The 15,504-nt window shown below is 32.9% G+C and overlaps 3 protein-coding genes across 3 annotated transcripts in view; all 3 read left to right on the forward strand.

The window, feature by feature from the left end:
* The window catches only part of LOC115219428 (protocadherin beta-15-like), a 35,724-nt gene that overhangs the window by 8,796 nt on the left and 11,424 nt on the right, over nucleotides 1-15,504 (forward strand). The window contains exon 2 of the mRNA XM_036509404.1: nucleotides 2,288-2,293. The gene's annotated coding sequence lies outside the window, so the exon portion shown is untranslated. The remainder of the gene's footprint in view (nucleotides 1-2,287; nucleotides 2,294-15,504) is intronic.
* Nucleotides 3,092-7,503, forward strand: LOC115219426 (protocadherin beta-15-like). The gene is made up of 3 exons (XM_036509402.1): nucleotides 3,092-5,491; nucleotides 7,044-7,188; nucleotides 7,353-7,503. Exons 1-3 carry the CDS (start codon nucleotides 3,092-3,094, stop codon nucleotides 7,430-7,432), a joined length of 2,625 nt encoding a protein of 874 aa, XP_036365295.1. The 3' UTR covers nucleotides 7,433-7,503.
* On the forward strand, nucleotides 12,172-15,417 carry LOC115219427 (protocadherin beta-15-like). Its single transcript, XM_036509403.1, has 4 exons — nucleotides 12,172-13,746; nucleotides 13,799-14,581; nucleotides 14,958-15,102; nucleotides 15,267-15,417. The coding sequence occupies exons 1-4, from the start codon at nucleotides 12,172-12,174 to the stop codon at nucleotides 15,344-15,346; spliced, it is 2,583 nt and encodes an 860-aa protein (XP_036365296.1). The 3' UTR covers nucleotides 15,347-15,417.

Raw genomic sequence — 15,504 nt, forward strand, 5'->3', positions numbered from 1 at the left:
TAGTCATTGTAATACAATTACTTCAAACTGAATTACATCTTTTAATGTCAGCATCACATAAGACAACATTATACAAGAGATATTAAACTATATATATATATTGCTGTGATATATTTTATATACAATATTGGTCTAATATAGTCCAAAGTAAGTGTATGTATATTTATTTCGGTATCAGAAAGCATTTATTGAAAACCAATAAGATTGGGTTTCAGTAATGTATGTCAGTATAGTTTAAATCTATTTTGTTATAATAATTCACCAATTAAATCTTAATCATTCTCCACCATTTACAAATGCTAACAAATCACTAATATCCCTGTGTATAGATATTTATATATATATGTATGTATATATTAAACTGATAGGAGTAGGTATTAAACCTTGATGTGTGTGTATATATATATATATATATATAAAGAAGTATTATTACCGTTATTTATAGTAATAATAAGGTGACTACCAAGTTCTTGCCTTTACAGGCACAATATAAGGTAAAATGAGATTCAGTAGAGAATATAATACCACTTGTTAAATATCTTTTGTATATTTCTATGTATTTATATTAAACTTGGAATGTTTTTATATTATTATTATTATTATCATCATCATCATCATCATCAGTAGTAGTAGTAGTAGTAGTTAGTAGTAGTAGTAGTAGTAGTAGTAGTAGTTAGTAGTAGTAGTAGTAGTAGTAGTAGTAGTAGTTAGTAGTATCAAGATGGTGATAAATATAGTCATGTGTTCATCACCATTATCATCATCATCATCATCGGTTAATATCCGTCTTCCATGCATGTATGGTTAGGACGGTTGACTGGAGCAGGCCAGGTAGAAGAGTAACCCAGGTATCTGTCTGTTTTGGCAGGGTTTTTACTGCTGGACGCCCTTCCTAACACCAGCCACTCTGACAACAGAGATGTATTTTGTAGATTTGTTGTCTCTGAAGTTTGTGAATATCCTGTGATGGTATTGGTTATCATCATCATCATCATCATTGTTTAACGTCCGTTTTCCCTGCTGGCATGGGTTGGACAGTTTGACTGAGGTTTGGAGAGCCAGCAACTGCACCAGGCTCCAATCTGATCTGGCAATGTTTCTATAGCTAGATGCCCTTCCTAACGTCAACCACTCTGAGAGTGTAGTGGGTGCTTTTTACGTGCCACTGGCATCAATCACATTCAGATAGTTCTTTTTACATGCCACCAGCATGGGAGCCAGTCAGTGGGCACGGGCATTGACCATGTTTGGATGGTGCCTTCTCCATGCCACTGGCACAGGAGCCAGTCAGGTGAACCTGGCATTGACCACATTCAGATGGTGCTTTTTACATGCCACTGTTACAGGAGCCAGGCAGTGGGCACTGGCATCAACCACATTCAGATGGTGTATTTTATGTGCCACCAGCATGGGTGTCAGTCAGGAGGTACTGGCCATAGCTACAATTTTGGTTTTACTTGACTCAACAGGTCTTCTCAAGCATATCATATTGCTTGATGCATCAAAGTACTTTTAAATGGGCCAGACATGCAACAATGGCATTCAGCCATGGCTGCGATCTCACTTTAGTCTTCATCTTTTAAATTTATTGCTAAATTAGTCACAATAAATGTTGGATCTCTATATTGAGCTTGTAATTATCTTTCCTATGCAAATTAGGGAGGTGGATTGGCAGAATTGTTAGAACATCAGATAAAATACTTTTGCAGTATTTGTTCCAGTTCTTTACTTTCTGATTTCAAGTCTTGTTGAAGTCATCTTCACTTTTCATCCCTCTAGGGTCAATAAAGTAAACTACCAGTCAGAGTACTGTGACAAACTTCATTTACTAAACCCTCCCTCCAAATTTATGGCCATATCTCTATATCAGAGGTAATTGTCTTCAATTTCAATGTATTCTACATCTTTATAAATCTCTTTTTCACCTTTCTAATAAAAACTGTTGCCACACCTGGGCTGGTAACCCTGCAGGTGTCTCTACCAGTGTTCTTTCTCTCCTTGATTACATTCAGAAGCAAATTTCTAACATTATTGGTCCTGTTTTACCACCATTAGAACATTCCTTCTTTATCTCTATTCTATAAATATCTCCATGGTCATTCTTTTGCCAAACATTCCTCTTTTATTCTCCCTCTTGAGGTTGCCAATCAAATGGTTCACTTTTCTACTAATTATCATTCTTTCTCTATCAATGTTTCTCCACCACACCTATTACTAGTGTTTCTACTTCAGTAGTTTCTTGCATCAGATATCTGAACCCTCTTCCTTCTTATCGTTTCTCTGAGAGATATAAGTTTAATTATTTTTAACCTTAAGCACCACAATATGGAGGATTTATCACCAGCATTGCCCAAACAACCTTAACATCAGATTCAGAATTCATTCAAGTCTCAGGCCATATACCATGCACCCCCAACACCGTTTAGGATCACAGCATGTCAATTCACTGTATCACAAATTTCTTTTCCTCAACAGGCTCTGTTCTATTTAACATTATCCCAAACAAAAGATCTTTTCACCTTCACACAAAACCTGAACAAATTTCTTCAAGGATACCAGATAATTCACCTATACCTGGATACATTTCAATCAAAAACAACTCCCTCCTTCAGTGGGCTATGATACCACAAAACTTGACTTCAAAATGACTTAACAGATCCTATCAAGTGGTGCTATTAAGTTAGATATGGTTTGGGCCAATCTTTGGTCAAAACACAAAGTTATTTATCTTACATTGATTATTTTAAGATGTTTTTTAGGGCACCTTCTCATTAGTTATGGTGTTGTTGAGTTCTGCCGTCACAGTTTACACCTCTGTATGTAATTCCATCTTTCACATGATGTTGGACAAGTTAAAAAACTTAAAATTAATCGGAATTGCATTACACAGGACAAAATGTCTGATTCCTTTTCAATCTTCATTAGGGAACCTTAATGAAAGACACTGATCTAGTGAAATATAACTGAAGAAAGAAAAAATATTTAGACTATCATTATTATAATGATGAGTCATTTTTTACATAGACTTTAAATATTTCTATTTTCTTTTGTAGCAATTTCTCCTGCTAAAATGTGATGAAGAATTCCAGACATGACAGCATATATTGGTCTACTGTGTCTTCTACATTTACTGATCACCCTTGTACTGTCCATAGATATTACATACCATGTCAAGGAAGAAGACAGACCTCACACCTATATTGGAGACATTGCTGTTGACTCCAACTTATCACACCCTCTCACACATCAACAACACACTCTCATTACATTTACACAACTACAAAGGACAGTCGAGAGTGGTTCTCACTTATTTAATGTCACCAACTCAGGAAAACTATACACTACTCAAACACTGAATGCTGAGTCTCTGTGTACATACAACAAGGAATGTTCCAGAATAGTTAAAGTAGCAGTGAGGAAAGGAAAAACTTTTATGAAAATATTAAGGATAAAAATATTGATAGAAGACATCAATGACCATTCTCCAGAATTTCCACAGAATGAAGTTGAAATTGAATTTTCTGAAAGAGATAGAAAAGGCGATAAAATATCTCTTCTCAATGCCATTGATAAAGATATTTCAATAAAGAATTCGCAAATAACATATATGATTAAGAAAACTAAGAGAGAACCATTTTCTCTCTCAGTTGAAAAGCGTTATGATGGTGTTTACATACCTACTCTAGTTCTAGGAGATAAATTGGACAGGGAAGTAAAAGATTCATATACGTTAACCGTAGAAGCTAAAGATGGAGGGAATCCTCCCAACACTGCTACACTCAAGGTACATGTATCTGTGACAGATGTCAATGATAACATACCTATATTTTCACAAAAAGTCTACAACATCTCTATAAGTAATTCACATCAAAGACATTTACCAATTCTTACTTTAAAAGCCACAGATCGAGATTCTGGAGACAATGGAAAGATTTCTTACCATTTCAACCATAAAACATCTCAAAATGTCCAGAAATATTTTGTATTAGATAAAAAAACTGGAGATTTATTTTTACATGATAATTTTCAGGTTAGTAAAAAGCAATCTTACAAATTATTTATTGAAGCAAGAGATGGAGGAAAACCTCCCCTTAGTTCTGTAACCAAAGTGCAGATTCATGTAGTCAATAATCAGAATAATGCTCCATTAATTAATATAGATTTTGTATCTCCTTTATCAGAGAGCTCAGCAGCAGTTTCAGAAGACAGTGAAGTAGATAGTTTTATAGCTTATGTTATGGTCACTGACACTGATAGTGGACCTAATGGTGAGGTTATCTGTGATTTAAAACATGATAAGTTTAAACTTGCCAAAATTGATTCTAAAGAATATAAAATGATTGTTAAGGGCCATCTTGACAGAGAAATAAGGGACCACTATAAAGTATCTATTGTGTGTCATGACATGGGGTCACCTCAACTAGAAAGTAAAAAATATTTCTCTGTCAAAGTAACTGATGTCAATGATGTAGAACCACATTTTACCAAAGAGACATTCCAATTCCTCACCTATGAAAACCAGAAAGTTGACTTCCCTATTGGCTTCATCAATGCTACAGACCCTGATCTTGGAGATGGAGGCCAACTTACATATTCTATCATCAATGATAACAACAATGATAACATTCCTTTCCAACTGACCAAATATGGATTTATTTCTACATCACAACCAATAGATCGAGAAATGAAAGACATCTATAAGTTCCAGGTTTTAGTGAAAGATAATGGAACACCTTCTCTCAATGACACTGCCAATATTGTTATTGAGATTCTAGATAAAAATGATAATGCTCCGTATTTTACGTTTCCTAATAATGACCCTTACAATCTCGATGTCCATTACCATCCGCACAGTAAAAAGGACATCACAATTCTGAGAGCATCTGACAAAGACACTGGAAACAATGCTTTCCTCACATATGGAATACTGAGATCCAATGATAAAAACCTGTTTACTGTGAACTCACACACTGGTGTGTTATCTTTCTCTCGCACAGTTTACCAAAATGATGCAGGAACATATGAGCTGCAGTTTATAGTGAAAGACGGTGGTACTCCAGTTCAATCAGCAACAACTGCTATCATACTAACACTGTTTGTTAGTAATGATACATCTCCAATGTTGACTGCTGTGCCATTCCAGTCTGGTCACGACCTGAATATGACTTGGGTAATTATCATTGTAGCAGCAGCTGTAATACTATCTGTGGCTATTGTAGTGTCCATAACACTGTGTGTTTTCAGATGTATTAATCACACAAATAACTCACCCACAACAGCAGAGAATCCCAACTTTCTCTCTCAGACTGAGATGAGACAATTACTGTATCAGACTAACAATCCTGTTGCAATAACGAGAAATGCAGAAGAGATATTTAACCGAAATCTTCAGACAATAAAATCTAAAAGTCAGTTTTTTCTGGAGATGGAACAGACACCAGAGGAGTGGAAATTCTCAACAACACAAAGGAGACTTCCACCTGTGCCTCAGGTAAATATTATTTTGAATATTTTCCATTTTAAGACAAAAATATTTACACTGGTGCATATATAAATGTGCGTATGTATGTAATTGTTTGTTTGAGTGAATTAAATTACTCAATAAACTAGAATGACCCTCCAATATACCTCATACAAAGATATGGAATATTTCTTACATGTCACCTTGTAATCATCCTCATCTTTGTTTAACGTCCGCTTTAAACGATGATGATGATGATGATAACAAGGTGACATGTGAGAAATATTCCATCTCTTTGTATATATTTCAATTAGGTATATGATATTTTGCCCCTTGAAATGACACTTTCATTTCCATAACACAAAGCAATTATGAATCTATAATTATATAATTATAATTAATATCTATAATTCTGAAACAATCAGTTCCTTGTAAAATTCAGAGATATTGAAATGTAATATTCTTTTTTCTCTTGTGTATTGCAAATTTGAATCATGTCTGTTAATTCATTGGAAATATTTGCAATATTGGTGATGTCTAAATATTCTAAAAGAGTTTTAATTATTTATCTGGTCTATAAAAATGACAATGTTTTAGTCATTTGCATCTAGCTTCTGTTTTGGTTACTTTGATTTCCAATTAATTATAAATGAAGATGAAAATATATTTTCATCTCTAAAGTTGGGGTTAATAATCTGACAAATCTTATTCAAAAAATATATTTTAAATACATTTGTATTAATTAAAGTAATATTTCATATTTATACTCTTGTTACATTTAATTCATTAATGGTTACTGCAGATAATTAAACTAGTTTATTCTAGTTTTAATTGTATCATCAGAACATTATTGGATACTCTCTGCCAATATGGTTGGTCAAAGTTGTATCAGAGTGTTTGAACGTCTTTCAGTCTTGATTGATGACAAAGTTTGATTTTATAAGGTTCCAAATTATAATTATAAGGGTAAGAAATATGTTGGTTTTCATGAGAGGTGTTTATTTTGGACATTTATTCAATAAGAAACTTGAAATAGCTGCAGAATTCACTATCAGGTCATGGAATTATTATCCTATGGGAATACTTGAAATCAAAGAAGATTTTCTGCCTCTGAAAACTTTTTATTTTTCAAGTGATCTACAACAGGATTGAGCCAGAATTAATTTTCGTTTCTCTCATACAAAAAGTCAATCCCAGAATGTCAGATTCCTCTTCTTCACAACATCAGAAGAACTTATCAAAGCCCATCAACTTCACTGAAGGATTTTTGCCAAAACAGACCACCACCAGTTCCTGTGGCATCTGCATGGTATTAGTTATTAGAACAATGTGTAATATCTCTAACTGAGAATCAAACCTCACTTACAAATACAACTGACTGGAGTTTAACTTCTATTCTATGGAACTTAAAAGCCAACAATGGTATTTCTTTCTTCAAACTCTGAGATTTATTCTAAATGTGTACACACACTATTTTAAAATTTCACCTGCATATATTTCTATTATAGATGAACATTTTTCTTCCTAATGTTTCTGTTATATTATTTTTCAACATTGTTTCACTCTGTTTTCTAATCACCAGAGATGTGATTCAATCCATAGTCAAGGACGTCGCACCAGTTCCATCATGTCTTACAACAGTGACACCTTAACATCCCAAAAGGACAGAGAAGCTAGCAAGAGTAATGGCAAGACTAAACCATATGATGAGATACCTGCAGAACCAGGTAACTTTTATCAAAACATAACATATAAATGTAATTGCCTTTATTACTGTAGGACAATATATAATGTTATGCTTAGTGTAATACAAGATCAATGTTTCTATCTTTATATATTGGAGTTGTTATATTGAAATGTAATTTGTGTTTGTATATTTGATATTTTGCAGAATATACCAATGACAATCCAGTTGCAGCCACAATACTAAAGGGACAACAAATACAAGATACCTATCTACAGCCAACATAGTAGATGTTCCATGACTATTGTTAAATGATTCTCTCACACACCAAATCTTATACAATACTTTATATTCATATGAAAAATATCAACTCTATGTTTCTTTCATACATCACACATAAAGGGCCTTACATTGGCATCTGTTATGACCCCTAATTTACATTTCTGATGCATTAAATACTAGAAACACCTTACTTTATATTACCATAGTACATTAGTATAAAATAATTATTTTACTTTCATTTTGGTATAGGCATTTCACTAAACATAGATAACTTTATCTGAGTCATCCTAGAATGTTTAATTATAGTATCTTTTAGTTTAACACCAATTCTAACATGTATCTTCTGCTGTTTTACCTTTATTTACAACTTTTGTCTTTGCATTTTTTTTTCTATATCAACTCTAAAAGTAGTTTTACAAATTACCAGATTGATAATTATTTTAGAGAAATAGCATACTACAAACACCTTATCATATTTGAACTTTTGTTGAATTTTGAAATTGCAAAGTTTCTTTTACAAAGTCAGATATTGAAGATAAATTAGAATATTTCTAGAAAATAGCTTCAGCATTCAAAATAATTAATTTGGAAATATTTTCATTTCCACACTTAAAATTAGGTTAATTTAAACTTTAATTAAAATGAACTTTAAAAGTGATCAAATTTTGGTTGTCTTTACTAAAATTTACATCTCTCTGCAGAAATATTTAAAATTGTATAATAATAAGTTTTGTATTTTTCATGTAAATTTTTAATTTCTGAACAGAAAATATGTAATATATTGTTATTATTACATATCAACTATGAAGTTGCTTCTGTGTAACATGACTTCTCTTGTTTGATGTGTTTGTGTGACACAGACATCATTGCAGTAATTTCCTATTGGATGAGAGAGATTTTCTATATTTCTTTCAATATTGAAAGTGAGGCTGATAGCTTTTTTCTTTGTTCATCATACACACAATTGGGTGTGTGTGTGTGGAGGACATAGAGTTGTAACTAGCACACACCAGCATCTGGCTAACATCTCACCTCCCACTACATACAGCAACTGTCACACTATTATATCAGCAGTTACACAGGAACAGCAGCAGCAGCAGCTGCAGTAACACAGGAACACTACTACAACAGCAGCAGTATACCACTAGAATACCACTACAGCAGTAGCAGCAGCAGTTGGAGTGGAACACTACAGCAGGATACACATCATCCATCACACACAACTACAGTGAAGGATTAAACAATGCAGGTAAGTCTCCCTCTCTCTCTCTCTTTCTTTATTATCCTTTCATATTCATTATAACATTTATATTATTTGAGTTTCTAATGAAAGACAGGGTAAGGATAATATCTAAAATGTCTGCCATGTTATATATATACAGGGACTGGGACAGTGGAGGATCGAGAGATCTAGCCATCACTTCCACCATTAACAACAACAACAACAATAGCTGCAGTAGTCATTGTAATATAATTTCTTTGAACTGGATTATGTTTTTAAAGAAAGAATCACACAAAACATGCTAAGCAAGAGATATGAAAATGATTTGTATTGCCAGGGCATATTTTATGCATAATATTGATATAATATAATCCAAATTACACTTCTGATGAAGAATTAGGGTCCTTCTCTCTCTGTCCTACGTGTACATTTTGTAGCATTTAATGCATTTTCCATTCATTTAGTAACTGAATGCTATGCATATATATATGTATATACATACATGCTTCACTATCCAAAAACATTGATTGATCGCCAATAAGACTAGGTGTTAATAATGTATAATATAGTTTATATCTGTTTTGTTGTAGTAATTCACTAATTAAATCTGTGTATGCATACTCTCTGTTAAATGTCCATTATACATTTCTTTGTATATAATAACTATGAATTGGTCATAAATATAATTTAGTGTAGATTTGCTATTTAAGCTATTTGTTGTGAGATATAAACTGATGATATTGTCATGTGTTGTTAAAATATATTAACTTTGACAACAAGAGATGAATGTTGAGAATTGTTCAGAAATAATATCATCTTCCTACAAACTGACAGACATCACTTTATTATAGTTGCTATTTGCTAAATGTAATATAACAGAAATATTTTTATATGTAAAAATCTACATACTATATGTAAATAGAGATTAAATCATTTTACAATTAATTTGAAAAAAAAGAAAAATATACATATTTTATGAATATTATTACACATATTTTTCCAACATCATCATTCAATCCAACATTTGATATTTCTCATCTTTGTATCTTGGGGCTATATATTTGTAAAATATTTCTGCATATTTTGATAAACTGTTCTGTCCCTGATATAAATACCCCTGTGTTAGGTTTTAATCATTATTGTGTCAATATAATTTCAATATACTATGAAATATCAGTATAGTTTGAAGAGTAGTTTCATATAAAATATTCCTGGAAGATATTGGTTGATTATATGAAAGATATATCTTCAACCCAGAATATCATTTTTTGAATCTTTAGCTTTGTGAGTCCAAACTCTTTATTTCTCAAGATTATTATACATTGACTTTATTATGACTTTGATCCATTCCAGATAGGGTCTAGTCTATAATCCTAGGTATGTTTTCTACATCTCTCTAATCCCTAATGATTGACACCTTTCCCTACCTAGCAGTGTTTATCAAGGCCAAACTATCAGGTAAAAGCTAACCCCTGGTAGCATTATGGACCAATAGAATGTTATATCACTGAGGTATTTTTCCATTACCATCTTCTGGAATCTCTTTATTTATATTAGAACCATCTTCTGTTTCTCTTTTGTCACACATTAATTAAGGGGATCCATTTTGAGTTGTTCATTGAATACGTATTGCTTGTTATCTCACCATTACTTGGTATTATACAAAAGATTCCATGTTCCTAATATAGCCTCAAGAGGCGAATAAGTCTACACAGAAGTAATTGAACTTGGGACTGTAAGTTAATTAATTACATATCAAATTGGTAATATTGCTTAGGTGTCTTTCCAGAGATCCAGGCACCTTGGCACACACAAGTCAGCTAGAAAATAAGTTCTTTATTTAAGGTCTTGGGCTGGCTATATCTGGGGTCTGGCCATATTTGAGCTCCTTAATTGCTCTCATGACCTCAGTTTTCAAGAGGTTAGTCATGTCTCCTAGATGCATCTCACGTAGGTCAAATGTTGTTATATCTTGATTTAGGAGATCTGCAAAGTATTCTCTCCACCTTGCAAGGATACCCCTCTCTTTAGAGAGAAGATCCTTCTGACAAGTACCTCATAGCAGGCATGGAGGGAGACTTCTTATTATAAAGACAGCAAATGGTCTGCTGGAATACTTTATTTGCTGATTGAAAGTTGGAATCCAGTTTGACTCCTAGAATCCTCTCTGTATGGCTGCATCTCAGTACACCTTGAACAATTACAACTGTCTTATTCTACAATTATCAACATCAGTCATACACATAAACAATGGATTACTTTCAGTGGTAAAAGATATTGTCTTTAGATAAATAATACTGACTGAAAAACTCAGGGAAAATCTCACACAAATATCTTTGACAATAAAACATTGAAGATAAAAATTAATTTCAAAGTTTCCTTCTTTATCCCACCTGATGATAAGTTTCATTAATACTAATCATTTTTCTTCTTAATATGGGTGTAATTTCAGTTGATTAAATATTCTTTTTACCTCTCTACATTCTTTGAGGCTAATTTAACTACAAGAAATTAATCGGTTGTGGTTATACTCCATTGAACTCACTTTGCTGATGTAGTTTATTGTACAGTCACATAAAAAGACATAATATATATATGAAGACCCAAAAGGCAGGTAAGGCTATGTAAGTGGTACGGAAGGACCACTGTTAGATTTTTGGTCCAATAATAGGATGAATGGGGAGTCTAATGTGGGCCTTGTGTGTGAGCATGTATATGTTGAATAAAATATGATAACAAAGCCAGGGCAGTGTGAAATTTCTAGGACATTTATAAAGAGAGAGGTAATTTACAGCTGTTTCAGAGATATAAAAGATATCCCATCATCAGAGACGATATGAAAGGATTAAAAGGAAAGAAATAGTAGAGTTCAATATAAGAAGTTATTTTGGAAAGGAAGAGATATAAGAAATATAAAGAAGAGTACTTCCATTTATACTTCTTATATCTCTTCCTTTCCAAAATAATTTCTTATATTGAACTCTACTATTTCCCTCTATTTAACCCTTTCATATCATCTCTGATGATGAGATATCTTTTATATCTCTGAAACACCTTTCTCTTTATAAATGTCCGAGATATTCCACACTGCCTTTGCATTGTTGTCTCATTTTATTTAACATATATATATATAGATATAGATATAGATATATATATAAAGAGAACACGAATGGTGTTTAAAACCCATTTCTGTTCTCTATTTATACCTACACCACATTTGGATCTATGGTTTGAATTAGATTTGGTACTTACAAACAGTATCCTGCCAAAACTTGTGATCTTCATTATTGTTTATCTCACTGTGAAATCTGTTATTGTACCTAGCCATTTCTGGCATCCTATGTACTGATGTGTCCAGGTTTCATTGCATCCTTACAATTAATCTATATATATATATATATATATATATATATGCGTTAGACAATTGTTATTTTGCTTGTGATTTCTTTACTTTAAATTTTATTCAGACTTTAAATATTTCTCTTGCTTTTTTTTTGTAGCAATTTCTCCTGCTAAAGTGTGATGAAGAATTCCAGACATGACAGCATATATTGGTCTACTGTGTCTTCTACCTTTACTGATCACCCTTGTACTGTCCATAGATATTACATACCATGTCAAGGAAGAAGACAGCCTCACACCTATATAGGAGACATTGCTGTTGACTCCAACTTATCACACCCTCTCACACATCAACAACACACTCTCATTACATTTACACAACTACAAAGGACAGTCGAGAGTGGTTCTCACTTATTTAATGTCACCAACTCAGGAAAACTATACACTACTCAAACACTGGATGCTGAGTCTCTGTGTACATACAACAAGGAATGTTCCAGAATTGTTAAGGTAGCAGTGAGGAAAGGAAAAACTTTTATGAAAATATTAAAAGTAAAAATATTAATAGATGACATCAATGACCATTCTCCAGAATTTCCACAGAATGAAATCACAATAAAGTTTTTGGAAAGAGACAGTAAAGGTACTAAAATCCCTCTTCTAAATGCCATTGATGAAGATGTTTCAATAAAGAATTCTCAAATTACATATATGATTATGAAAAGTGAAAGAGAACCATTTTCTCTCTCAGTTACAAAACGTGATGGTATTTTTATACCTGAATTAATTTTGGAAGACATATTAGACAGGGAAGTAAAAGACTCATATATGTTGACCTTAGAAGCTAAAGATGGAGGGAATCCTCCCAAAACAGCTACACTCAAGGTACACGTATCAGTGATGGATGTGAATGATAATATACCTGTATTTTCACGAAAAGTCTACAACATCTCTATAGATAATTCACACCAAAGACATTTACCAATTCTTACTTTAAAAGCCACAGATCAAGATTCTGGAGAGAATGGAAAGATTTCTTACCATTTCAACCATAAAACATCTCGAAATGTCCAGAAATATTTTGTATTAGATAAGAAAACTGGAGATTTATTTTTACATGATAATTTTCAGGTTAGTAAAAAGCAGACATATAAATTATTTATTGAAGCAAGAGATGGAGGGAATCCACCTCTAAAATCAGTAGCCAGAGTTCACATTTACATAATTAATAACCAAAATATTGCTCCATTAATAAATATAGATTTTGTATCTCCTTTATCAGAGAGTTCAGCAGCGGTTTCAGAAGACAGTGAAGTAGATAGTTTTATAGCTTATGTTATGGTCACTGACAATGATAGTGGACCTAATGGTGAGGTTATCTGTGATTTAAAACATGATAAGTTTAAACTTGCCAAAATAGATTCTAAAGATTATAAAATAATTGTTAAGGGCCATCTTGACAGAGAAATAAGGGACCACTATAAAGTATCTATTGTGTGTCATGACATGGGGTCACCTCAACTAGAAAGCAAAAAATATTTCTCTGTCAAAGTAACTGATGTCAATGATGTAGAACCACATTTTACCAAAGAGACATTCCAATTCCTCACCTATGAAAACCAGAAAGTTGACTTCCCTATTGGCTTCATCAATGCTACAGACCCTGATCTGGGAGATGGAGGCCAACTTACATATTCTATCATCAATGATAACAACAATGATAACATTCCTTTCCAACTGACAAATATGGATTTATTTCTACATCACAATCAATAGATCGAGAAATGAAAGACATCTATAAGTTCAGGTTTTAGTGAAAGATAATGGAACACCTTCTCTCAATGACACTGCCAATATTGTTATTGAGATTCTAGATAAAAATGATAATGCTCCGTATTTTACGTTTCCTAATAATGACCCTTACAATCTCGATGTCCACTACCATCCACACAGTAAGAAGGACATCACAATTCTGAGAGCATCTGACAAAGACACTGGAAACAATGCTTTCCTCACATATGGAATACTGAGATCCAATGATAAAAACCTGTTTACAGTGAACTCACACACTGGTGTGTTATCTTTCTCTCGCACAGTTTACCAAAATGATGCAGGAACATATGAGCTGCAGTTTATAGTGAAAGACGGTGGTACTCCAGTTCAATCAGCAACAACTGCTATCATACTAACACTGTTTGTTAGTAATGATACATCTCCAATGTTGACTGCTGTGCCATTCCAGTCTGGTCACGACCTGAATATGACTTGGGTAATTATCATTGTAGCAGCAGCTGTAATACTATCTGTGGCTATTGTAGTGTCCATAACACTGTGTGTTTTCAGATGTATTAATCACACAAATAACTCACCCACAACAGCAGAGAATCCCAACTTTCTCTCTCAGACTGAGATGAGACAATTACTGTATCAGACTAACAATCCTGTTGCAATAACGAGAAATGCAGAAGAGATATTTAACCGAAATCTTCAGACAATAAAATCTAAAAGTCAGTTTTTTCTGGAGATGGAACAGACACCAGATGAGTGGAAATTCTCAACAACACAAAGGAGACTTCCACCTGTGCCTCAGGTAAATATTATTTTTCAACAAATTACTTTTTGTATAATAAATTTGTGTCTGTCATTTTCTGGGAATGGTCTCTCAAAAATAAGGACTTCTTTTTCTTTTGCAAGAAATGAAATAGCTTTTCCTTAATTTCACATTATACTGAATAAGTAGAAATATTTTCATTTGACCAGTAAACATATTTGTATTGTTTCTCTAATTTTTTATACTAACAACTTGTTTAATTATAAAAATTCTGTTGTTATGATTCTACCATTCGCAAATTGCTATTCGTAAAAGGATTACATTGTTTTGTCATAGCAGGAACATTCTAGAATATAAATATAAATGTTTCTTTTATTTAATGCTATTCATTCTGCTTTGTTATTCTAATCACCAGAGATGTGATTCAATTCATAGTCAAGGACGTCGTACCAGTTCCATCATGTCTTACAACAGTGACACCTTAACATCCCAAAAGGACAGAGAAGCTAGCAAGAGTAATGGCAAGACTAAACCATATGATGAGATACCTGCAGAACCAGGTAACTTTTATCAAAACATAACATATAAATGTAATTGCCTTTATTACTGTAGGACAATATATAATGTTATGCTTAGTGTAATACAAGATCAATGTTTCTATCTTTATATATTGGAGTTGTTATATTGAAATGTAATTTGTGTTTGTATATTTGATATTTTGCAGAATATACCAATGACAATCCAGTTGCAGCCACAATACTAAAGGGACAACAAATACAAGATACCTATCTACAGCCAACATAGTAGATGTTCCATGACTATTGTTAAATGATTCTCTCACACACCAAATCTTATACAATACTTTATATTCATATGAAAAATATCAACTCTATGTTTCTTTCACACATCACACACATAAGGGGCCTTACAGTGGCATCTATTATGACCCCTAATCTCCATCT

This window comes from Octopus sinensis, linkage group LG14 (genome assembly GCF_006345805.1).
Source record: "Octopus sinensis linkage group LG14, ASM634580v1, whole genome shotgun sequence".
Lineage (NCBI taxonomy): Eukaryota > Metazoa > Mollusca > Cephalopoda > Octopoda > Octopodidae > Octopus > Octopus sinensis.